This window comes from Salvelinus namaycush, chromosome 2 (genome assembly GCF_016432855.1).
Source record: "Salvelinus namaycush isolate Seneca chromosome 2, SaNama_1.0, whole genome shotgun sequence".
Taxonomy (NCBI): domain Eukaryota; kingdom Metazoa; phylum Chordata; class Actinopteri; order Salmoniformes; family Salmonidae; genus Salvelinus; species Salvelinus namaycush.
Window position 1 is genome coordinate 77,468,523 of NC_052308.1, and position 26,883 is coordinate 77,495,405.

The window sequence follows — 26,883 nt, forward strand, 5'->3', positions numbered from 1 at the left end:
ACTCAAAGTTCACATATGAATGACTCAACTCAAAGTTCAGATATGAATGACTCAACTCAAAGTTCACATATGAACGACTCAACTCAAAGTTCACATATGAACGACTCAACTCAAAGTTCACATATGAACGACTCAACTCAAAGTGAAGACAAGAGGATGACGTGGTCTAGAAACAGTCCACAGCTCCTGTCTCCAAGCCTAGGCACCTGTGTAGATCAGGGCTGTATGTACACTGCCTTGCAAAGTAGTCCTACCCCTTGGATTTATTCACATTGTATTGTTACAAAGTAGGATTAAAATGGATTTAATTGTTTAAAAAAAAATCGTCAATCGACACAAAATACTCTGTAATGTCAAAGTGGAAGAAAAAGGTGATTTATTTCTAAAGGGAAAATACATAAATCTAGTTGTTGCATAAGTATTCAGCTCTCTGAGTTAATACATGTTAGAAACACCTTTGGCAGTGATTTCAGCTGTGAGTCTTCTTGGGTAAGTCTCTAAGAGCTTTACACACCTGGGTTGTGCAATATTAGCCCATTATTCTTTTCAGAATTCTTCAAGCTCTGTCAAGATGTTGGGGATCATGGCTAGACAGAAATGGACAAGTCTTGCCATAGATTGTCAAACAGATTTAAATCAAACTGTAACTAGGCCACTCAGGAACATTCACTGTCTTCTTTGTAAGAAACTCCAGTGTAGAGCTGACCAGTGTATAGTGTGGTGTAAAGCAGGTTTTCCTCTAGGATTTTGCCTGTGCTTAGCTCCACCCCTTTTCATTTTATCCTGAAAAACACCCTAGTATTTGCCTATGAGAAGCATACCCATACCATGATGCAGCCACCACCATGGTTGAAAATAAGAAGGCAGTTACTCAGTGATGTGGTGTGTTGGATTTGCCCCAAACATAAGGCTTTGCATTTAGGCCAAAAAGTGTATTCCTTTTCAGTAATGTTTTGCAGTATTACTTCAGTGACTTGTTGCATACATGCATGTTTTGGAACATTTGTATTCTATATACTTGTATTCTTCTTTTCACACATTTAAGTAATCATTGTGGAGTCACTACAATGTTGTTGATCCATCCTCAGTTTTCTCCTATCACAGTCACAGAACTCTGTAACTGTTTTAAAATCACCAATGGTGTCACGAATCCCGCCGAAGATGGTGCCTCTTCCTGTTCGGGCGGCGCTCGGCGGTCGTCGTCACCGGCCTACTAGCTGCCATCGATTCTCTTCTTTTTGTTTCTGTTAGTTTGGGCTGATTGGGTGCACCTGTTTTGAGTTGAGTTTTGTGGGTAGGCTATTTAAGGGCAGTAAGCCCGCTGGCTTCTGTGCGGGCTTGTTTCTCTGTTATTTGGTGTTGGATTGTTATGTGGATATTATATTTTTCCGGACAGTTTAGTCCTGTGTGTTTGGACTGGTATTTTCATGCGCCCGTGTGATCGTTTTCCCTACTGGAAATAAATCCACGTTCTTATATACCTGCTCTCTGCGCTTGACTCCTCCACCCAGTACTCCTAGCAGCTCTGACAAATAGCCTCATGGTAACATCGCTGAGCAGGTTCCTTCCTGTCCTGCAGCTCAGTTCAGAAGGACGACTGTATCTTTGATGTGTCTGGGTGGTTTAATACATCATCCACAGTATCATTATGAACTTGATGCTTAAAGAGATATTCAATGTCTGATTTGTTATTGTTACCCATCTACCAATCACTGGCCTTCTTCATGAGGCTTTCTCAAAGCTCCCTGGTCTTTGTTGTTGAATCTTGACTGAGGGACAATACAGATGCTGTATGAATGGGGGTCATAGGATGGGGGTCATTCAACCGCTGTTATTTCACACAGAGTGAGTCCATGTAACTTATAAGGCATATTAGGCCTTATAAACAAAGGGGCTGAATACTTATGCAGGGACTAGATTTGAGTTTTGACATTTTTAATATTATTATTTTTTTAACTCTATTTTTTCTTCCACTTTGACATTACAGAGTTATTTCAGTAGGTTATTGACCAAAAATTACATTTTACTTCCACGTTGTAAGATAATAAAATGTGAAGTAATCAAAGGGGTATGAAAACTGTATCAAGGTACTGTATCAAGGTACTGTATCAAGGTACTGTATCAATGTACTGTGTCAAGGTACTTTGTCAAGGTACTGTATCAAGGTACTGTATCAAGGTACTGTGTCAAGGTACTGTATCAAGGTACTGTGTCAAGGTACTGTATCAAGGTACTGTGTCAAGGTACTGTGTCAAGGTACTGTGTCAAGGTACTGTATCAAGGTACTGTATCAAGGTACTGTGTCAAGGTACTGTGTCAAGGTACTGTATCAAGGTACTGTGTCAAGGTACTGTGTCAAGGTACTGTATCAAGGTACTGTGTCAAGGTACTGTATCAAGGTACTGTATCAAGGTACTGTGGCAAGGTACTGTGTCAAGGTACTGTATCAAGGTATTGTATCAAGGTACTGTGTCAAGGTACTGTATCAAGGTACTGTATCAAGGTACTGTGTCAAGGTACTGTGTCAAGGTACTGTATCAAGGTACTGTGTCAAGGTACTGTGTCAAGGTACTGTATCAAGGTACTGTGTCAAGGTACTGTGTCAAAGTACTGTATCAAGGTACTGTGTCAAGGTACTGTATTAAGGTACTGTGTCAAGGTACTGTATCAAGGTAATGTGTCAAGGTACTGTATCAAGGTACTGTATCAAGGTACTGTGTCAAGGTACTGTGTCAAGGTACTGTATCAAGGTACTGTGTCAAGGTACTGTGTCAAGGTACTGTATCAAGGTACTGTATCAAGGTACTGTTTCAAGGTACTGTATCAAGGTACTGTATCAAGGTACTGTGTCAAGGTACTGTATCAAGGTACTGTGTCAAGGTACTGTATCAAGGTACTGTATCAAGGTAATGTGTCAAGGTACTGTATCAAGGTACTTTATTAAGGTACTGTGTCAATGTACTGTGTCAAGGTACTGTTTTAAGGTACTGTATCAAGGTACTGTGTCAAGGTAATGTATCAGGGTACTGTGTCAAGGTACTGTGTCAAGGTACTGTGTCAAGGTACTGTATTAAGGTACTGTGTCAAGGTACTGTATCAGGAGTGCAGATCTAGGATCAGATCCCCCCAGTACATGTCATCTTATCAGATCACCACTGACCCCAGCCCGTCCATGTCATCTTATCAGATCCCCCCCCGACCCCACATGTCATCTTATTAGATCCCCCCGAACCCACATGTCATCCTATCAGACCACCCCTGACCCCACCTCGTCCATGTCATCTTATCAGCCCCCCCCTGACCCCACCTCGTGCATGTCATCTTATCAGACCCCCCTGACCCCACCCCGTCCAAGTCATCTTATCAGACCCCCCCGACCCCACCCCGTCCATGTCATCTTATCAGATCCCCCCCTGACCCCACCCCGTCCATGTCATCTTATCAGACCCCCCCCGACCCCATCCCGTCCATGTCATCTTATCAGACCCCCTCTGACCCCACATGTCATCTTATCAGACCCCCCCTGACCCCATCCCATCCATGTCATCTTATCAGACCCCCTCTGACCCCACATGTCATCTTATCAGACCCCCCCTGACCCCATCCCGTCCATGTCATCTTATCAGACCCCCTCTGACCCCACATGTCATCTTATCAGACCATCCCGACCCCACATGTCATCTTATCAGACCCCCTCTGACCCCACATGTCATCCTATCAGACCCCATCCCGTCCATGTCATCTTATCAGACCCCCTCTGACCCCACATGTCATCTTATCAGACCCCCCCGACCCCACATGTCATCTTATCAGACCCCCTCTGACCCCACATGTCATCTTATCAGACCCCCTCTGACCCCACATGTCATCTTATCAGACCCCCTCTGACCCCACATGTCATCTTATCAGACCCCCTCTGACCCCACATGTCATCTTATCAGACCCCCCCTGACCCCATCTCGTCCATGTCATCTTATTCATTATGATCTAAAAGGCAATTATAAATCACTCCTATTCAGAGCTGCTGGGTAGATATATATTTTTTTACCTTTATTTAACCAGACAAGTCAGTTAAGAACAAATTCTTATTTACAATGACGCTCTACCGGGGAACAGTGGGTTACCTGCCTTGTTCAGGAGCAGAACGACAGATTTTTACCTTGTCAGCTCTGGGATTTGATCCAGCAACATTTTGGTAACTGGCCCAATGCACTAACCACTAGACTACCTGTCGAACCAAAAATACATATTGTCCCTGAAAGGATTGGATAGGAAAGAATATGGTGAAAACTCCTGGCCTATCAGAGGGCAGGGTTGACCTACCACCATATTGTTATTTATCCCATTCTATCAGATCTACACAAGTTGACTAGACTAGCTGGTGCTGCTACCACCATAATGTTATCCCATTCTATCAGATCTACACAAGTTGACTAGACTAGCTGGTGCTACTACCACCATATTGTTATCTATCCCATTCTATCAGATCTACACAAGTTGACTAGACTAGCTGGTGCTACTACCACCATAATGTTATCCCATTCTATCAGATCTACACAAGTTGACTAGACTAGCTGGTGCTACTACCACCATATTGTTATCTATCCCATTCTATCAGATCTACACAAGTTGACTAGACTAGCTGGTGCTACTACCACCATAATGTTATCCCATTCTATCAGATCTACACAAGTTGACTAGACTAGCTGGTGCTACTACCACCATAATGTTATCCCATTCTATCAGATCTACACAAGTTGACTAGACTAGCTGGTGCTACTACCACCATATTGTTATCTATCCCATTCTATCAGATCTACACAAGTTGACTAGACTAGCTGGTGCTACTACTGGAATACATCAAACAAGTGGAAAGACTAGAGTGATCCAGGAGGGGTTTGGGAAACACTGGACTAGAGTCTAGGGATCACAGGACGTTGGTGGCACACATGGTTTCCAGTTGTTTGATGCCATTCCATTTGCTCCATTCCAGACATTATTATGAGCCGTCCTCCCCTCAGCAAGTTCCACTGCTAGGGATTGATTCAGGAATGGGCCAACAGCCAACTGTTCTCTCACCACAGCTCAACAGCTCCACCCGGTGGAAAGACTGGAGAACTGCTACCTCTTAAAACTTTCCCCAAACCAACAGCACCTTGGTGCTTTACAGACAGCTCTGTTGAGGTTTAGAGGGTATTACATGAAACTGTCATCTTGATAACAGTAACTGTTTTACAGACTTTAGCTTGACCCTGTGTTAATGAGCTCTTTGTAATAAACACACACATTCTGAATTCTGAAAAGAATAATGGGCTAATATTGCACAACCCACATTGAGTTTACTGTAACAATGGAGAGAGGAGGAAGGTCCTCAACCAACAGTAACAATGGAGAGAGGTGGAAGGTCCTCAACCAACAGTAACAATGGAGAGAGGAGGAAGGTCCTCAACCAACTGTAACTATGGAGAGAGGAGGAAGGTCCTCAACCAACTGTAACAATGGAGAGAGGAGGAAGGTCCTCAACCAACAGTAACAATGGAGAGAAATGGAAGGTCCTCAACCAACAGTAACAATGGAGAGAGGTGGAAGGTCCTCAACCAACTGTAACAATGGAGAGAAGTGGAAGGTCCTCAACCAACAGTAACAATGGAGAGAAGTGGAAGGTCCTCAACCAACAGTAACAATGGAGAGAGGTGGAAGGTCCTCAACCAACTGTAACAATGGAGAGAGGAGGAAGGTCCTCAACCAACAGTAACAATGGAGAGAGGTGGAAGGTCCTCAACCAACAGTAACAATGGAGAGAAGTGGAAGGTCCTCAACCAACTGTAACAATGGAGAGAGGTGGAAGGTCCTCAACCAACAGTAACAATGGAGAGAAGTGGAAGGTCCTCAACCAACTGTAACAATGGAGAGAGGTGGAAGGTCCTCAACCAACAGTAACAATGGAGAGAAGTGGAAGGTCCTCAACCAACTGTAACAATGGAGAGAGGAGGAAGGTCCTCAACCAACAGTAACAATGGAGAGAGATGGAAGGTCCTCAACCAACTGTAACAATGGAGAGAAATGGAAGATCCTCAACCAACAGTAACAATGGAGAGAGGTGGAAGATCCTCAACCAACAGTAACAATGGAGAGAAGTGGAAGGTCCTCAACCAACTGTAACAATGGAGAGAAGTGGAAGGTCCTCAACCAACAGTAACAATGGAGAGAGGTGGAAGGTCCTCAACCAACAGTAACAATGGAGAGAAGTGGAAGGTCCTCAACCAACAGTAACAATGGAGAGAGGAGGAAGGTCCTCAACCAACAGTAAAAATGGAGAGAGATGGAAGGTCCTCAACCAACTGTAACAATGGAGAGAAGTGGAAGGTCCTCAACCAACAGTAACAATGGAGAGAAATGGAAGGTCCTCAACCAACAGTAACAATGGAGAGGGGAGGAAGGTCCTCAACCAACAGTAACAATGGAGAGAGATGGAAGGTCCTCAACCAACTGTAACAATGGAGAGAAATGGAAGGTCCTCAACCAACAGTAACAATGGAGAGAGGTGGAAGGTCCTCAACCAACTGTAACAATGGAGAGAAGTGGAAGGTCCTCAACCAACTGTAACAATGGAGAGAAATGGAAGGTGCTCAACCAACAGTAACAATGGAGAGAGGAGGAAGGTCCTCAACCAACAGTAACAATGGAGAGAAGTGGAAGGTCCTCAACCAACTGTAACAATGGAGAGAAGTGGAAGGTCCTCAACCAACAGTAACAATGGAGAGAGATGGAAGGTCCTCAACCAACTGTAACAATGGAGAGAAATGGAAGGTCCTCAACCAACAGTAACAATGGAGAGAGGTGGAAGGTCCTCAACCAACTGTAACAATGGAGAGAAGTGGAAGGTCCTCAACCAACAGTAACAATGGAGAGAAGTGGAAGGTCCTCAACCAACAGTAACAATGGAGAGAGGAGGAAGGTCCTCAACCAACAGTAACAATGGAGAGAGATGGAAGGTCCTCAACCAACTGTAACAATGGAGAGAAATGGAAGGTCCTCAACCAACAGTAACAATGGAGAGAAGTGGAAGGTCCTCAACCAACTGTAACAATGGAGAGAGGAGGAAGGTCCTCAACCAACAGTAACAATGGAGAGAAGTGGAAGGTCCTCAACCAACAGTAACAATGGAGAGAAGTGGAAGGTCCTCAACCAACTGTAACAATGGAGAGAGGAGGAAGGTCCTCAACCAACAGTAACAATGAAGAGAGGTGGAAGGTCCTCAACCAACAGTAACAATGGAGAGAGGAGGAAGGTCCTCAACCAACAGTAACAATGGAGAGAGGAGGAAGGTCCTCAACCAACAGTAACAATGGAGAGAAGTGGAAGGTCCTCAACCAACAGTAACAATGGAGAGAAGTGGAAGGTCCTCAACCAACAGTAACAATGGAGAGAAGTGGAAGGTCCTCAACCAACAGTAACAATGGAGAGAGGAGGAAGGTCCTCAACCAACAGTAACAATGGAGAGAGGAGGAAGGTCCTCAACCAACAGTAACAATGGAGAGAGGTGGAAGGTCCTCAACCAACAGTAACAATGGAGAGAAGTGGAAGGTCCTCAACCAACAGTAACAATGGAGAGACATGGAAGGTCCTCAACCAACAGTAACAATGGAGAGAGGAGGAAGGTCCTCAACCAACAGTAACAATGGAGAGAGGAGGAAGGTCCTCAACCAACAGTAACAATGGAGAGAGGAGGAAGGTCCTCAACCAACAGTAACAATGGAGAGAGGTGGAAGGTCCTCAACCAACTGTAACAATGGAGAGAAATGGAAGGTCCTCAACCAACAGTAACAATGGAGAGAGGTGGAAGGTCCTCAACCAACTGTAACAATGGAGAGAAGTGGAAGGTCCTCAACCAACAGTAACAATGGAGAGAAGTGGAAGGTCCTCAACCAACTGTAACAATGGAGAGAGGAGGAAGGTCCTCAACCAACAGTAACAATGGAGAGAAGTGGAAGGTCCTCAACCAACTGTAACAATGGAGAGAGGAGGAAGGTCCTCAACCAACAGTAACAATGGAGAGAAGTGGAAGGTCCTCAACCAACTGTAACAATGGAGAGAGGTGGAAGGTCCTCAACCAACAGTAACAATGGAGAGAAGTGGAAGGTCGTCAACCAACAGTAACAATGGAGAGAGGAGGAAGGTCCTCAACCTAGAGTAACAATGGAGAGAGGAGGAAGGTCCTCAACCAACAGTAACAATGGAGAGAGGAGGAAGGTCCTCAACCAACAGTAACAATGGAGAGAGGAGGAAGGTCCTCAACCAACAGTAACAATGGAGAGAGGAGGAAGGTCCTCAACCAACAGTAACAATGGAGAGAAGTGGAAGGTCCTCAACCAACAGTAACAATGGAGAGAAGTGGAAGGTCCTCAACCAACAGTCTCAATGGAGAGAGGTGGAAGGTCCTCAACCAACAGTAACAATGGAGAGAGGAGGAAGGTCCTCAACCAACAGTAACAATGGAGAGAGGTGGAAGGTCCTCAACCAACAGTAACAATGGAGAGAAGTGGAAGGTCCTCAACCAACAGTAACAATGGAGAGAGGAGGAAGGTCCTCAACCAACAGTAACAATGGAGAGAGGTGGAAGGTCCTCAACCAACAGTAACAATGGAGAGAGGTAGAAGGTCCTCAACCAACAGTAACAATGGAGAGAGGTGGAAGGTCCTCAACCAACAGTAACAATGGAGAGACATGGAAGGTCCTCAACCAACAGTAACAATGGAGCCATAAGAAAGGAGCATCATAAACTACTACTCAGACTGTCATGGTCATTCTGAAGTCTTTCATTGTGTTCTTCTACAGTGGAACTTAAACAGCACTATTTCAATACACCAATCAGTCTTCCTGCTTTGGTAAAACAACCTAGGAAGTGTTCAGTACATTAACTAAATACACATCATGAATGTCACTTGTCTTTAACAAGTTTAGCCAGTTTTCCTAAAATCCTCTATGGTCAATTAGTCCTCCGTTGTTCTGCCTTTTGTAAATATGTGTTTAATTAACCTGCCTTACAATAAATATAGACATGTTTATTTCTATGTTTACAACCTGTTAAATAGACAATCATTAGACAATGAGCATCATCATACAGAGTTATTTATTGACATCATCAAATCACAGCATACACACACAGCAACTCAGGTTTGGGGAAATGATCAGTCCTAAAACAATGCAAGTCTATGTGTATACAACATACGCAGTACAATGAAATCACACTGTAGTGCATCAATTCATTACTTAGAATCAAAACTAGTATATCTGTGCCCTTGAAAGTTACACTGGGCTGTAGGTTGGGATGGAGATCAGGGGAGTAGTGCAGGAGGGACCCCATCCTTCATATGCTGGGGGTCCCAAGGCTCACTCCAGACTCTGGGCCCCTGCAATCCTTCATATGCTGGGGGTCCCAAGGCTCACTCCAGACTCTGGGCCACTGGGGGCCAAAGAGAATCAGACTGTTAGAGAGGAAACACACCAGAACGACGGCCGAGTGCTTCTGACCAGAATATCGGCCACAAATATTTGTTAATTTCCCGACTATTCTACATTTAGGTCCAAAGCCTATACAATATATTAGCTCATAAACTATGTAAGTCATTACTAAAGTAAAATATTTACAGGTGATTGGCCCGATGGTGAGGGGTTTGAGGCGGATGGACTTGGACACAGAGCGGGATCTCCTCCTGGAACACACCTGTAGAGAGAGAAACCAAACAGTCAGAGAGACCAACCACTAACTCAGAGAGACCAACCACTAAGTCAGAGAGACCAAACACTAAGTCAGAGAGACCAAACACCAAGTCAGAGAGACCAACCACTAAGTCAGAGAGACCAAACACTAAGTCAGAGAGACCAAACAGTCAGAGAGACCAACCACTAAGTCAGAGAGACCAAACACTAAGCCAGAGAGACCAATCACTAAGTCAGAGAGGCCAAATAGTCAGAGAGACCAACCACTAAGTCAGAGAGACCAAGCACTAAGCCAGAGAGATCAACCACTAAGTCAGAGAGACCAAACACTAAGCCAGAGAGACCAACCACTAAGTCAGAGAGACCAACCACTAAGTCAGAGAGACCAACCACTAAGTCAGAGAGACCAAACACTAACTCAGAGAGACCAAACACTAAGCCAGAGAGACCAAACACTAAGCCAGAGAGACCAAACACTAAGTCAGAGAGACCAACCACTAAGTCAGAGACCAACCACTAAGTCAGAGAGACCAAACACTAAGTCAGAGAGACCAACCACTAAGTCAGAGAGACCAAACACTAAGTCAGAGAGACCAACCACTAAGTCAGAGAGACCAAACACTAAGCCAGAGAGACCAAACACTAAGTCAGAGAGACCAAACACTGAGTCAGAGAGACCAACCACTAAGTCAGAGAGACCAACCACTAAGTCAGAGAGACCAAACACTAAGTCAGAGAGACCAACCACTAAGTCAGAGAGACCAACCACTAAGTCAGAGAGACCAAACACTGAGTCAGACTGACCAAACACAAAGAAACCTGAAAGGCCAAGTAGAGAGTTAATGAGTCTGAGAAGAACATCAGGACTCACTGGAGTGCAGGAGGAGCTCCTCTGGTCACACAGGCTGAGGCTGCAGTGCAGGAAGATGTAACGGTAGTCCCCCTGCAGTAGAGCAGAGAACGAAGCCCTGAGGGACGAGCCACTTTCCTCCACGGTCACCTGGGTACGATTTGTAGGACACCTGGGAGAAGAGCCAAGAAACAGCAAAGGGTTCAAGACATGCACGGCTACACAGACCGTACACAGCAACAAACATACCATACTTCACACACACACACACACACACACACACACACACACACACACACACACACACACACACACACACACACACACACACACACACACACACACACACACACACACACACACACACACACACACACATAGACATGCACGGCTACACAGACCGTACACAGCAACAAACATACCATACTTCACACACAAAACAAACACACATAGATATGCAAACAGCTGAACAGAGTCATGGACCTGTCCTGAATCATGTAGGTCTGTGGGAGATTATCAGGGCTGGGTGATTCCGTGGTGTAGCAGTCTTCCAGAACAACAACAAAACGTTCTGCCTCGGACTCCTCTACGGACACGCCCACGTACAGGGAGGAACCCGCAATCAGGGTGACTGGCTGACCAGCTGGGTAAGGCTGTGTGTAGTTGGTGTCGCGGTACAGAGACATGGAGGCCTTGGCCTTGGCACCGACTCTGACAACTTTATGATCCGTTCTGTGAAGAGGTACAAAGGTACAAAGAGGTGAAGCTACAAATCAAATCAAACTTTATGAACATTAAAATAACAGTTGAATGTTCATAATGATGACACTGTTAGAAAAAACAGTTCCAAAGGGTTCTTTGGCTGTCCTCATAGGAGAACCCTTTTTGGTTCCAGGTTGAACCTGTTTTGGTTCTAGGTAGAACCCTCTGTGGAGAGGGTTCTACATGGAACTCAAAATAATTATATCTGGAACCAAAAGTTTTCTGCCTGGAACCAAAAGGGGTTATTCAAAGGGTTCTCCTATGGGGACAGCAGAAGAATCCATTTAGGTTCTAGATGGCACATTTTTTCTAATAGTGTAGTTTGCACAAAGACAACAGAATAAACAGAATGGACTTTCTGCATATTTTCTCACAGTGGGAGAGGTCTGATGGCCACATCCAGGCTGCTCTCTGTCTCCAGAGGATAGACACAAGAGAAGGGAAAGCCGAAGGGTTGGGAGTCGTTCCTCCCATCTACTGGATAAACGAATAAGCTGTTGGAGTAGACAGCATGGGTGGCGTTTGTCTGGGAAAAGGGGGGGGGGTTAAGAAATATGTCATATTCATGCATTTATTAGGCCTGCTTGCATTAGTGATGTGTAGACTACCGTGAAATCACAGTGATGTGTAGACTGCCGTGAAATCACAGTGATGTGTAGACTGCCGTGAAATCACAGTGATGTGTAGACTACCGTGAAATCACAGTGATGTGTAGACTACTGTGAAATCACAGTGATGTGTAGACTGCCGTGAAATCACAGTGATGTGTAGACTACTGTGAAATCACAGTGATGTGTAGACTGCCGTGAAATCACAGTGATGTGTAGACTACCGTGGAATCACAGTGATGTGTAGACTACCGTGAAATCACAGTGATGTGTAGACTACTGTGAAATCACAGTGATGTGTAGACTGCCGTGAAATCACAGTGATGTGTAGACTGCCGTGAAATCACAGTGATGTGTAGACTACCGTGAAATCACAGTGATGTGTAGACTACTGTGAAATCACAGTGATGTGTAGACTACCGTGAAATCACAGTGATGTGTAGACTGCCGTGAAATCACAGTGATGTGTAGACTACCGTGAAATCACAGTGATGTGTAGACTACCGTGAAATCACAGTGATGTGTAGACTACTGTGAAATCACAGTGATGTGTAGACTACCGTGAAATCACAGTGATGTGTAGACTACTGTGAAATCACAGTGATGTGTAGACTACCGTGAAATCACAGTGATGTGTAGACTACCGTGAAATCACAGTGATGTGTAGACTGCCATGAAATCACAATGATGTGTAGACTACCGTGAAATCACAGTGATGTGTAGACTGCCGTGAAATCACAGTGATGTGTAGACTGCCGTGAAATCACAGTGATGTGTAGACTACCGTGAAATCACAGTGATGTGTAGACTACTGTGAAATCACAGTGATGTGTAGACTACCGTGAAATCACAGTGATGTGTAGACTGCCGTGAAATCACAGTGATGTGTAGACTACCGTGAAATCACAGTGATGTGTAGACTACCGTGAAATCACAGTGATGTGTAGACTACTGTGAAATCACAGTGATGTGTAGACTACCGTGAAATCACAGTGATGTGTAGACTACTGTGAAATCACAGTGATGTGTAGACTACCGTGAAATCACAGTGATGTGTAGACTACCGTGAAATCACAGTGATGTGTAGACTACCGTGAAATCACAGTGATGTGTTTGACAATTAACCACCGTTAACACTAATGTCATATTCGTCTTCAGCCCTGTTTATTTACTTAACCTTGATTTAAAGCAGGGAGTCCTATTGAGACCAAGGTCTCATGACAAGACCAGCAGCTACTACACATTAAATGTTAGAGACACACATACTTAAATCAAGGCAGGAGCATAGAAAACACAACAATACAAAAACACAATTGAAAAAACAAGCAGAGGTTCCTCCACCAACAATCTGAACTGTCCGAAAGGCACCATTGCATCCCATGTAGCTCAGTTGTAAATGAGAACTTGTTCTCAACTAGCCTACCTGGTTAAATAAAGGTGAAATAAATAAAAAAAATATACATTTAAAAAGTAAGATGCAAACCAACTAAAGTGTATGTTTAGTAATAATTCATAAAACTTCTCCAGGGAAAATATTGGGGATGGGACAGCAATATAGAACCTTCTTGAACATAAAGTGAAAATATTTCTCACCTCCAGAGTGTTCCCACAGCGTCCCTCCCTGCGCTCCACCTGGTACCACACCGTGCCGTTACGATCCTCGTGGGCGGAGCAGCGGTGGTCGGCCAGGTGAGCAGAGGAAGCATCCAGACCAGCAGCCTCCAGGTAAACATTTGGAAGGCCCACCTTCAGGAGGCTCCGCCCACACACCAGCTCTGGAGCTAAGTAAACAACTCAGGAGGTTATTTAAGCAATAAGGTGTGTGAACAGGTACATGTGTGAGACTGAGATCCCTGTGTGGCTTCTTATACACCACGCAACACGGAATGCCTGCATACATCCCTCAGCCGTGGTATATTGGCCATATACCACAAACCCCCAAGCTGCCTTATCAACCAATCATCATTCAGGGCTGGGACCCTGAATGTTGATTGGCTGAAAGCCGTGGTATCTGAGACCATATACCACGGGTATGAGAAAACATGTATTTTTACTGTTCTAATTCCGTTGGTAATCAGTTTATAATAGCAGTAAGGCACCTTGGGGGTTTGTGATATATGGCCAATATACCACGCCTCCTCTGCCCTTATTGGTTAAAAGATACGCATCTTAAAGATGCATCATTTCACCCCTAAATCTCTGCGTTTCATAGTGTTTGAAAAAAATACAGATGTGACAATGCAGTTTATACACTCACCTTTCCTCTCACATCTCCAGTTGGTCTCATTGTCGCTCACACAGGCATCAAACACTCCACATGTAGAACACACCGTGGTGTTGACATCTGGAAGAGACAGAGGTAGAGTTAAATGACTTTGTTATGTCTAGTTACTTGAACATTCTTTGTGTCTCTAAGAATCAGGGATAATCCCTTTACGATGCAATATACCTGCACAGTAGGCCATGTTGCATGTTGTTGTAGGGACCAACTTGTAGACATAGTAGTTTCCATAGCAGGCTTTGACATGGATGGGATTTTGCCTCCAGTAGCAGCAGTCATAGTAATAGTGTCCACAGACGCTCCTCTGAACCACCCCGTCTGACAGCTGGGGATGCGCTAATGGAAGCCACAAGGGGATCTCCGTCCCACACATGTACTTTTCCACACACCTCTCTGGCATCTGAACACTGGTGTTCCCCAGGAACAGGCGATACCAGCCCTGCCAGTTGACAGACGAGTCACAGTGGTAGCCGTTAGCTGCACCGTAGTTGGTGGTGGAACGCCAGTCGTCATTCAGTACAGAGTAGTGCAGGCAGGGGTCTGCACAGAGGGATGTTCCACCAACACTGATACAGTCCTCTCCCACTGGACACCGTCTCCCCCCGCACTGAAACTGCACTGAACGGGAGTCAGAACCAGGACTGGAGTGGAGGTCGTCTTCAGGAGGCACCAGGCAGTTGAAGGATCCGGGGGTGTTCTCACAGACCTGAGGAGGGCTGCAGGGTTGGTCTGGGAGGGAACACTCGTCAACGTCCACACAGCCCAGCTCCGAGGACCAGCCGTAACCTTGACGACAGCAGGAGCCTTTAGCGCAGAATTCAAGGTCGTAGCATGTGATGCCGTCGCCAACGAAGCCATCTTGACAGGTGCAAGTGACGGACCCGGTTTGGAAAGCATCTCCCCTCTCACGTTCCACAGGTGAGTCTAGGCAGGTGGCTTGGTCATGACACGCCTCACAACTGGTAACAACCGTACCTGAGAAAACAATTCCCCCATAAAGCTTATGACAAGACACTACATTCAATTTAATCAATAACGCCTGAGGAAGTGTGATATATTGGCCGTTATAAACTGGGTAGTTTGGGTCCTGGATGCTGATTGGTTGAAAGCTGTGGAATATCAGACATTATAAACTGGTTGGTTAGAGCCCTGAATGCTGATTGGCTGACAGCCGTGGTATATCAGACCGTATATCACAGGTATGAAAAAACATTTATAATTACTGCTCTAATTACGTTGGTAAACAGTTTATAATAGCAATAAGGCACCTTGAAGATTTGTGTTATATGGCCAATATACCACAGGCTAAGAACAGCCCTTAGCCGTGGTATATTGGCCGTATACCACACCCCCTCGTGCCTTATTGCTTAACTTTTTATGGCTGCAGGGGCAGTATTGAGTAGCTCTGATTAAGGGTGCCCATTTCAAACGGCCTCGTACTCAATTCTTGCTCGTACAATATGCATATTATTGTTATTATTGGATAGAAAACACTCTCTAGTTTCTATAGCCGTTGGAATTTTGTCTCTGAGTGAAACACAGCTCCTTCTACAGCACTTTTCCTGACAGGGAGTCAGATTTCAGAAATCTTGGCCCCTGATCTGGGGTCGGTTTTAAGGTCCATGTAAATGCTATGAGGATACAAACACTGCTTACGTCTTCCCCTGGATGTCAGTACGTGGTGACGCTTTGAATGGAGTCGATTGCGCAATCAGAGCCTGTATAAAACAAGAAATACCGGAAGTAGCTTTCTTTTCCTGCCTGCGCCTGACGCACGAAGGATGTTGGACCTCCTCTCTTTCCAAGCCGTTGTTTAGCCAGTAATATATCGACGGTCATGTTTCTGCTCGTTATAGGTGTTAAAAACATCATAAGGTAGTTAATTTAAACCGTTTTATAGCAATTTATATCCGTTTAGTGCGAATTTGAGGCATTTTCTATGTCATGCACTTTGAAGCCCCGGGCACGTTTCGGGGTCCCGGTCGAACGTTAGTGGGCATTTCGACGGACAGAGGACATCTTTCGACCAAAAGAAGATTAGACCCAAGAAAGGATACATTGCCCAAGATTCTGATGGAAGATCACCTCATAGTAAGAAATATTTAATATGATAAATCGTTGTTCTGTCGAAAAATTTTAAACGCATATTCCGCCATTTTGTTTGGTATAGCTTCGCTTGGCGAACCCTGTATTGCACAGTAAGGATAATTTTAGAAATGTAATTCAGCGATTGCATTAAGAACTAATTTGTCTTTCGATAGCTGTCCAACTTATATTTTTTTAGTCAAGTTTATGAATAGTTATCCATGAGACAAGATCACTGTGAAAGATGGCGACCGACATTTTCAGGCTAGTTTTGCTAGTATTGTCATTGTATAACCACGTTTTTTTGTGGCTAAATATGCACATTTTCGAACAAACTCTATATGTATGTTGTAATATGATGTTACAGGAGTGTCATCGGAAGAATTCTGAGAAGGTTAGTGAAAAAATTAATATATTTTGGCGATGATTACGTTATCGCTCTCTTTGGCTTGAATCGATGCTCTGGTAACGTTTGCACATGTGGTATGCTAATATAACGATTTATTGTGTTTTCGCTGTAAAACACTTAGAACATCTGAAATATTGTCTGAATTCACAAGATCTGTGTCTTTCCATTGCTGTGAGTTGTGTATTTTTAAGAAATGTTTTATGATTAGTAATTAGGTAATACACGTTGCTCTGTGTATTTATTCTAGTCGAGTTGTGATGGTGGGTGCAATTGTAAACTAGGATTTATACCTGAAATATGCACATTTTTCTAACAAAACCTATCCTATACAATAAATATGTTATCAGACTGTCATCTGATGAGGTTTTTTCTTGGTTAGTGGCTATCAATATCTTTATTTGGCCGAATTGGTGATAGCTACTGGTGGAGAGAAAAAATGGTGGACAAAGAAAAATGGTGTCTTTTGTTAACGTGGTTAGCTAATAGATTTACATATTTTGTCTTCCCTGTAAAACATTTTAAAAATCTGAAATGGTGGCTTTATTCACAAGATCTGTATCTTTCATTTGGTGTCTTGGACTTGTGATTTAATGATATTTAGATGCTACTATTTAATTGTGACGCTATGCTAGCGATGCTAATCAGTGTGGGGGGGGTGGGGGGATGTTGTCATAGGTGTACCGATATCGGGCTTGCAGCCATAAGAAGTTAAATATACCACAAGAATGATGTAAAATTACTTGTTTACTGTTCTAATTACGTTGGTAACCAGTTTATAATAGCAATAATGCACATCAGGGGTTTGTGGTATATGCCCAATATGTCACTGCTAAGGGCTGTATCCAGGCACACCCCTTCACATCGTGCCTAAGAACAACAACACATAAAACCTCACATAATTCTGCTAAAACACTATTACAATTTATCTCATCCAGTGGTACAGTTGAAGTCATTAGTTTACATACACCTTAGCCAAATACATTTAAACTCAGTTTTTCACAAGTCCTGACATTTAATCTTAGTAAAGAATTCCCTGTCTTAGGTCAGTTAGGATCACCACTTTATTTTAAGAATGTGAAATTGTCACGAACGTCGTCTTGGAAATGACCGGACCAAGGTGCAGCGTGGTGAGCGTACATTTTACTTTATTATAAATGTCGCCAACAAAACAAGAAACAACAAAAACGAATGTGAAGCTTACTAGGGCTATACTGGCCACTAACAAAGACAACTACCCACAACGAAGGTGGCAAAACAGGCTGCCTAAGTATGATTCCCAATCAGAGACAACGATAGACAGCTGTCCCTGATTGAGAACCATACCCGGCCAAAACATAGAAACCGAAAACATAGAATGCCCACCCCACATCACACCCTGACCTAACCAAATAGAGAAATAAAATGGCTCTCTAAGGTCAGGGCATGACAGAAATATCAGAATAATAGTAGAGAGAATGATTTATTTCAGCTTTTATTTCTTTCATCACATTCCCAGTGGGTCAGAAGTTTACATACACTCAATTAGTATTTGGTAGCATTGCCTTTAAATTGTTTAACTTGGGTCAAACGTTTTGGGTATCCTTCCACAATAAGTTGGGTGAATTTTGGCCCATTCCTCCTGACAGAGCTGGTGTAACTGAGTCAGGTTTGTAGGCCTCCTTGCTCGCACACACTTTTTCAGTTCTGCCCACAAATTTTCTATAGGATTGAGGTCAGGGCTTGTGATGGCCCCTCCAATACCTTGACTTTGTTGTCCTGAAGCCATTTTGCCACAACTTTGGAAGTATGCTTGGGATCATTGTTTATTTGGAAGACCCATTTGCGACCAAGCTTTAACTTCCTGACTGATGTCTTGAGATGTTGCTTCAATATATCCACATAATTTCCTACCTCATGATGCCATCTATTTTGTGAAGTGCACCAATCCCTCCTGCAGCAAAGCACCCTCACAACATGATGCTGCCACACCCGTGCTCACAGTTGGGATGGTGTTCTTCGGCTTGCAAGCCTCCCCCTTTATCCTCCAAACATAACGATGGTCATTATGGCCAAACAGTTATATTTTTGTTTCATCAGACCAGAGGACATTTCTCCAAAAAGTACGATCTTTGTCTCCATGTGCAGTTGCAAACCGTAGTCTGGCTTTTTTATGGCTGTTTTGGAGCAGTGGCTTCTTCCTTGCTGAGCGGCATTTCAGGTTATGTCGATATAGGACTCGTTTTACTGTGGATATAGATACTTTTGTACCAGTTTCCTCCAGCATCTTCACAAGGTCCTTTGCTGTTGTTCTGGGAATGATTTGCACTTTTCTCACCAAAGTACGTTCATCTCTATGAGACAGACCGCATCTCCTACCTGAGCGGTATGACGGCTGCGTGGTCCCATGGTGCTTATACTTGCGTACTATTGTTTGTACAGATGAACGTGGTACCTTCAATCGTTTGGAAATTGCTCCCAATGATGAACCAGACTTGTGGAGGTCTACAATTTTTTTTCTGAGGTCATGGCTGATTTCTTTTGATTTTCCCATGATGTCAAGCAAAGAGGCACTGAGTTTGAAGGTAGGCCTTGAAATACATTCACAGGTACACCTCCAATTGACTCAAATGATGTCAATTAGCCTATCAGAAGCTTCTAAAGCCATGACATAATTTCCTGGAATTTTCCAAGCTGTTTAAAGGCACAGTCAATTTAGTGTATGTAAACTTCTGACCCACTGGAATTGTAATACAGTGAATTATAAGTGAAATAATCTGTCTGTAAACAATTGTTGGAAAAATGACTTGTGTCATACACAAAGTAGATGTCCTAACCATCTTGCCAAAACTGTAGTTTGTTAACAAGAAATTTGTGGGGTGGTTGAAAAATGAGTTTTAATGACTCCAACATAAGTGTATGTAAACTTCCGACTTCAACTGTATATAGTATTTTTAAGTGAGCACTGATGCCGTCTTGGGATAAGTAGTGGTCACTTTTTTCAAAATCAGAGGCGCTTCACCCCGTGGGCTAAATTGTCATGATCAGAGATTTCAAGTTTGTATCTGTCCATTTTTACCCAGCTGATCATAGCGAAAAATAAAATACTTCTGCATTTGGTGGTGTGTACACATTAATTCTCATTGGAAGTAGGCTCAGGATAACTGGGCAGCTGATATTCAGAGATTAAATAGCCAAATTGATTAGTCACAGGAATCAGGACTAATAAATTCAATGCAACTGGTTGTTTTACAAACTGTAGGCCTACCATATGGATGGGCATTCCTAAAATTCCATTCTGGCTGACACTGTAGGCTACAGTCCAGTAATCACAGACCGATGCTGACGTCTTTTGGACGTCTTTATTTGGTTCTGTCTGGACCAGCCTTGAGTTCCACATCCATGGACATTGATTTTTGGTCCGGTCGTCTGTTTTGTTCAGATTTGGTCTGGTATGGACCGGCCTTGGTCCAAACATAAACGTCTATAAATGATGTCTTTTCAACTTTAATTAAGAACCGAAAATGAACAAGATTTAAATGTTCGGAAAATACGTTTCTTCAACGTCCAGAAAATACATATTTTCAACGTCCAGAAAATACATATTTTCTAATTTCATTCAGAACCGAAAATGTACCTGATTTCAACGTCCAGAAAAAACGTTGTTTTCAATGTCTGGAAAATATGCATTTTTAACTTCTGGAAAATACGTATTTTCACCTTTCATTCAGAATCTAAAATGAACCTAACTTCAACATCTGTAAAATAAGTACTTAGGCGTCTTTTCAACATTGTTTTGCTTACTGGGACTATTTTAGTTTTGCAGTGTATAGGAGGGTAGCAATTTATTTCTCTTGCTTAGGGTGGCAGGTCCTGGCTGAAGCTAACATAAATTAACTACCCTAGTACTTTGTTTGTAATATCCAAACCATAACGCAAAATATGCTAATTTCAAAGCTGATTGCCACCAGCAACTTTATTAATTCACTTAAAAGGTCCCTCCGCCACACGTCTCTCCATCAGCCAAAGATGATCAATTGCCTCAGTAAAGTCAGTGCCCTCTTGCTGAGAAGGGTCTATTTGCAGACCATGTTTACTACATGCGGCACCCACTACATGTCGCGCCCACTGCTATTGAGGTTGCTAGCTAGGACATCGGCACACAGTGTCCTTTGCCCCCGCCTGCCGAGCACTGCTTTCCTGTAGTTATTTTAACGTTAAACTGGGGGTAATCCCTACCCAGTAGTCCCATTCAAGAGTTTGGTTGGTTATACTAGTTAGCTACTTCCCTCGCCGTAACGTTAACAGAACTGCAGGAAAGCAGTGCCCGGCAGGCGGGGGCGAAGTACACTGTGTACCGGTGTCCCCAAGCTAGCTAACAACCTCTTTCTTCTTTGGTGGGGTTTCTCGGTGGTTGGCATCCAATGTCGGTGCATTTTTGTTTTGTTCAGTACAACTGGTTTTCACAGCATTGCAACCACCTTTGAAAAAAGGTGTGGATAATATGAAGTATTATATTTGTAATATTGTATTATTTCCACCAGCATTTATTTTGAAAGTTTACACAAATACTGGTATTTTGAAAGTAGGCTATATTTAAATACACGTTTAATGAAATACAAATATAGGTTATTGGAATAAATCAATAGAGTCTGCGAAACAAAATTGGTATCTTGTGCTGGGCAATGGGTTTAATACAGAGTGCTGGTGAATGCTTACTCCACCCACTCCATTCACTGCAATGCAATAGAGTAGACTGAATATGAAATACTTTGTTCTACACCACCTTCATAGCCCCCAATGCAATACACTGTAATAGACTGTACATGGGATACATATTGACTTGTAGAGAGAGAACTTGTCTACCTGTCTCAGCTAAAGTGGGATGGGAAATACTCAGTAGGGTCTCTACTAACCAAATATATGCACTTTTGTAGGAGGACTGTGTTGTACATATTCATCAGGACTTTGTTCTTTACCCACTCCATAGCTATCTATACCCCCTCCAAGCATCAGATCGTGCGACACAGTCCCTGTTCAAAACTTACCATATTTAGTACGTAGACACCCTACTGAGTAATTCCCACACCACTTTAGCTGAGACAGGTAGACAAGTTCTCTCTCTACAAGTCAATATGTATCCCATGTACAGTCTATTACAGTGTATTGCATTGGGGGCTATAGAGGTGGAAGGTCCTCAACCAACAGTAACAATGGAGAGAGGTGGAAGGTCCTCAACCAACATTCTCTCATTACCTAAACGGGAATAAGCCAATCAACCCTTTACCTGAGTTGTCTGCAGTAACATGCTTAAAGAACAGGAGCACCATCAGAACACCCGATGACATCATTCTGTTCAGCTTCTCTTCAGATCAGACACACGACTGAAAAATAAAGAATAAAACAATAATATATCTATTTTTTGGTACAATTATAGCCAAAGGGAGCACTTCCGTCAGAAAAATGCTTCTTTAATCATAAAACGAACGTGTTTCGGCCTAATAGTCTTCATCAGGGTCAAAACATGATAAAGGCTAACGAGCGAAACAAACAAGTTTTAGTTTTATAATTGAAGAAGCGTTTACAAATAACTAATTATCCACTTCCAGAGTTCCTGAATTCCCCCTTCACTTCAATTGTGGCAAAATCAAATAATACAATGTGAAGTATTTTCATGCAGAATGAATAAGCTATAGTTGAAACTATGGGAAAAGACATCGCTCACTTACCAATCAGCATATGATGGATTTGACCATTGAGCTAGAGAATATATCCACTCGTTTTTCAGGGGAGGAGGGGGTGGTGGGGCGCATCATGTGACTACAGTAAAGGGATATTGTTTTTAACGGAGTTACATATTAATCGTTACTAATGAACTATTAGAAATATAATCTATGCCAGTTAGCCTTGTGCCAATGTGCCCATGGTGATGACACTGAAACATTGAACAACTGAATAAAGTGTATTGTTTAAAGCAGTGTTTCCCAATACCAAAAGGGGGTGGGGGGGTGGATACATTTCGTCCTAGCACCGAACACATTTGATTCAGCTAATCAACTCACCATCAAACATTTGATTTGAATCAGGTATGTTAGCACATTGGAAAAATGTGTCCCCAGGACCAGGATTGGGAAACACTGCTTTAAAGGGACATTTCACTCATAAATGAAAGACTTTCAGACCTCAAAAGTAGACTAATGTCAAGATGAAATCCACAACATCGGTTGGGCAGATCTTGCCATATGCCTCAATCCAAAGGGTTTTCTTCAGTGCTTATCTTTTCCATTCACTTTGGGTTGAGACATACAGCTGAATCTACATCTTGACATTAGTTAACTTTGGAAGTCTGAAAACTGAAAATGTCTGACAAACATTTTAGTTGAAAGTGTAATGCCCCTTTATTTACTGTATGGAGCTGAACTAATGAGCTCATCACTCAGAGATTGTGTTATGTTGGTCTGTCATTGATAATAAGTCATGATAATAGGTCATACTGGTCGGAGCCAGAAGGGCCCATTGGGCAGGAGCCTATCGGTCGTTATTATGTTAGGACACTGGTCTATCTCCTGTTTCTGTGGGGTGAGGCAGCTTGATGTACAAGTACACCCCCTGGACAGGACACTAGTCTATCTCCTGTCTCTGTAGGGTGAGGCAGCTTGATGTATCAGTACACCCCCTGGACAGGACACTAGTCTATCTCCTGTTTCTGTAGGGTGAGGCACCTTGATGTACCAGTACGCCCCCTGGACAGGACACTAGTCTGTCTCCTGTTTCTGTAGGGTGAGGCAGCTTGATGTACCAGTACACCCCCTGGACAGGACACTAGTCTATCTCCTGTTTCTGTAGGGTGAGGCACCTTGATGTACCAGTACACCCCCTGGACAGGACACTAGTCTATCTCCTGTTTCTGTAGGGTGAGGCACCTTGATGTACCAGTACACCCCCTGGACAGGACACTAGTCTGTCTCCTGTTTCTGTAGGGTGAGGCACCTTGATGTACCAGTACACCCCCTGGACAGGACACTAGTCTATCTCCTGTTTCTGTAGGGTGAGGCAGCTTGATGTACCAGTACACCCCCTGGACAGGACACTAGTCTATCTCCTGTTTCTGTAGGGTGAGGCAGCTTGATGTACAAGTACACCCCCTGGACAGGACACTAGTCTATCTCCTGTTTCTGTAGCGTGAGGCAGCTTGATGTACCAGTACACCCCCTGGACAGGACACTAGTCTATCTCCTGTTTCTGTAGGGTGAGGCACCTTGATGTACCAGTACACCCCCTGGACAGGACACTAGTCTATCTCCTGTCTCTGTAGGGTGAGGCACCTTGATGTACCAGTACACCCACTGGACAGGACACTAGTCTGTCTCCTGTCTCTGTAGGGTGAGGCAGCTTGATGTACCAGTACACCCCCTGGACAGGACACTAGTCTGTCTCCTGTCTCTGTAGGGTGAGGCAGCTTGATGTACCAGTACACCCCCTGGACAGGACACTAGTCTGTCTCCTGTCTCTGTAGGGTGAGGCAGCTTGATGTACCAGTACACCCACTGGACAGGACACTAGTCTATCTCCTGTTTCTGTAGGGTGAGGCAGCTTGATGTACAAGTACACCCACTGGACAGGAAACTAGTCTATCTCCTGTTTCTGTAGGGTGAGGCAGCTTGATGTATCAGTACGACCCCTGGACAGGACACTAGTCTATCTCCTGTCTCTGTAGGGTGAGGCAGCTTGATGTACCAGTACACCCTCTGGACAGGACACTAGTCTGTCTCCTGTTTCTGTAGGGTGAGGCAGCTTGATGTACCAGTATGACCCCTGGACAGGACACTAGTCTATCTCCTGTTTCTGTAGGGTGAGGCAGCTTGATGTACCAGTACACCCCCTGGACAGGACACTAGTCTATCTCCTGTTTCTGTAGGGTGAGGCAGCTTGATGTACCAGTACACCCTCTGGACAGGACACTAGTCTGTCTCCTGTTTCTGTAGGTTGAGGCAGCTTGATGTACCAGTATGACCCCTGGACAGGACACTAGTCTATCTCCTGTTTCTGTAGGGTGAGGCAGCTTGATGTACCAGTACACCCTCTGGACAGGACACTAGTCTGTCTCCTGTTTCTGTAGGGTGAGGCAGCTTGATGTACCAGTACACCCCCTGGAAAGATGCTGTCACTGATAACAAGTTACATTTTATTGGAGAACTCAATATCTTCCCATGATAATCTTCTGAGTTGTGCTCACAATCCATTTACGCACAAACACACTCTCTCTCTCTCTCTCTCTCTCTCTCTCTCTCTCTCTCTCTCTCTCTCTCTCTCTCTCTCTCTCTCTCTCTCTCTCTCTCTCTCTCTCTCTCTCTCTCTCTCTCTCTCTCTCTCTCTCTCTCTCTCTCTCTCTCTCTCTCTCTCTCTACTCTCTCCCACACACAGGCACACAGGCTCTCTCTCGCCCTTTCTCTCACAACCACACACACACAGTGTCTATAAACGTGTGTAATTGTCATTAGTCAGTTACGCAAGCAACTCTTATCTCATACTGTACAAACAATCCGCTGTTCCATTCTCAAAAACCTCATAAAATGTAGCCTACTGGTTAATCTTAGTGGTCAGATGAAATAAATTCACAACTGAGTTAGGAAATAGGACACACACAAACAAATACACACGCTGCCGCAAGCACGCACGCAAGCATGCACGCACACACACACACACACACACACACACACACACACACACACACACACACACACACACACACACACACACACACACACACACACACACACACACACACACACACACACACACACACACACACACACCTGGATCCAGTCCAAGGCCTGTTATAGAGCAGCTATCTTTTGATGTATGTTGTTGTGTGTTGAATTGGATTGAATCCCAGCCCCAGTACAGGGGCCTGAAGGCAACACCCACATTGAGTTTACTGTAACAATGGAGAGGAGGAAGGTCCTCAACCAACAGTAACAATGGAGAGAAGTGGAAGGTCCTCAACCAACAGTAACAATGGAGAGAGGAGGAAGGTCCTCAACCAACAGTAACAATGCAGAGAGGAGGAAGGTCCTCAACCAACAGTAACAATGGAGAGAGGTGGAAGGTCCTCAACCAACAGTAACAATGGAGAGAGGAGGAAGGTCCTCAACCAACAGTAACAATGGAGAGAAGTGGAAGGTCCTCAACCAACAGTAACAATGGAGAGAGGAGGAAGGTCCTCAACCAACAGTAACAATGGAGAGACATGGAAGGTCCTCAACCAACAGTAACAATGGAGAGAGGTGGAAGGTCCTCAACCAACAGTAACAATGGAGAGAGGTGGAAGGTCCTCAACCAACAGTAACAATGGAGAGAGGTGGAAGGTCCTCAACCAACAGTAACAATGGAGAGAAGTGGAAGGTCCTCAACCAACAGTAACAATGGAGAGAAGTGGAAGGTCCTCAACCAACAGTAACAATGGAGAGAGGTGGAAGGTCCTCAACCAACAGTAACAATGGAGAGACGTGGAAGGTCCTCAACCAACAGTAACAATGGAGAGACGTGGAAGGTCCTCAACCAACAGTAACAATGGAGAGAGGTGGAAGGTCCTCAACCAACAGTAACAATGGAGAGAGGTGGAAGGTCCTCAACCAACAGTAACAATGAAGAGACATGGAAGGTCCTCAACCAACAGTAACAATGGAGAGAGGTGGAAGGTCCTTAACCAACAGTAACAATGAAGAGAAGTGGAAGGTCCTCAACCAATAGTAACAATGGAGAGAAGTGGAAGGTCCTCAACCAACAGTAACAATGGAGAGACATGGAAGGTCCTCAACCAACAGTAACAATGGAGAGAGGTGGAAGGTCCTCAACCAACAGTAACAATGGAGAGAAGTGGAAGGTCCTCAACCAACAGTAACAATGGAGCCATAAGAAAGGAGCATCATAAACTACTACTCAGACTGTCATGGTCATTCTGAAGTCTTTCATTGTGTTTTTCTACAGTGGAACTTAAACAGCACTAGTTCAATACACCAATCAGTCTTCCTGCTTTGGTAAAACAACCTAGGAAGTGTTCAGTACATTGACTAAATACATATCATGAATGTCACTTGTCTTTAACAAGTTTAGCCAGTTTTCCCAAAATCCTCTATGGTCAATTAGTCCCCCGTTGTTCTGCCTTTTGTAAATATGTGTTTAACCT

General features: G+C 43.9%; 1 protein-coding gene across 1 annotated transcript; it reads right to left on the reverse strand.

Annotated features, from left to right (window-relative positions):
* Positions 1 to 9,114: 9,114 nt before the first annotated feature.
* Positions 9,115 to 22,078, reverse strand: LOC120018521 (uromodulin-like). Its single transcript, XM_038961749.1, has 9 exons — positions 21,982 to 22,078; positions 14,393 to 15,199; positions 14,201 to 14,287; positions 13,537 to 13,724; positions 11,710 to 11,861; positions 11,057 to 11,305; positions 10,595 to 10,745; positions 9,652 to 9,727; positions 9,115 to 9,466 (listed from the first exon to the last, which is right to left on the reverse strand). Exons 1-9 carry the CDS (start codon positions 22,043 to 22,045, stop codon positions 9,447 to 9,449), a joined length of 1,794 nt encoding a protein of 597 aa, XP_038817677.1. The 5' UTR covers positions 22,046 to 22,078; the 3' UTR covers positions 9,115 to 9,446.
* Between the last annotated feature and the right edge of the window lie 4,805 nt (positions 22,079 to 26,883).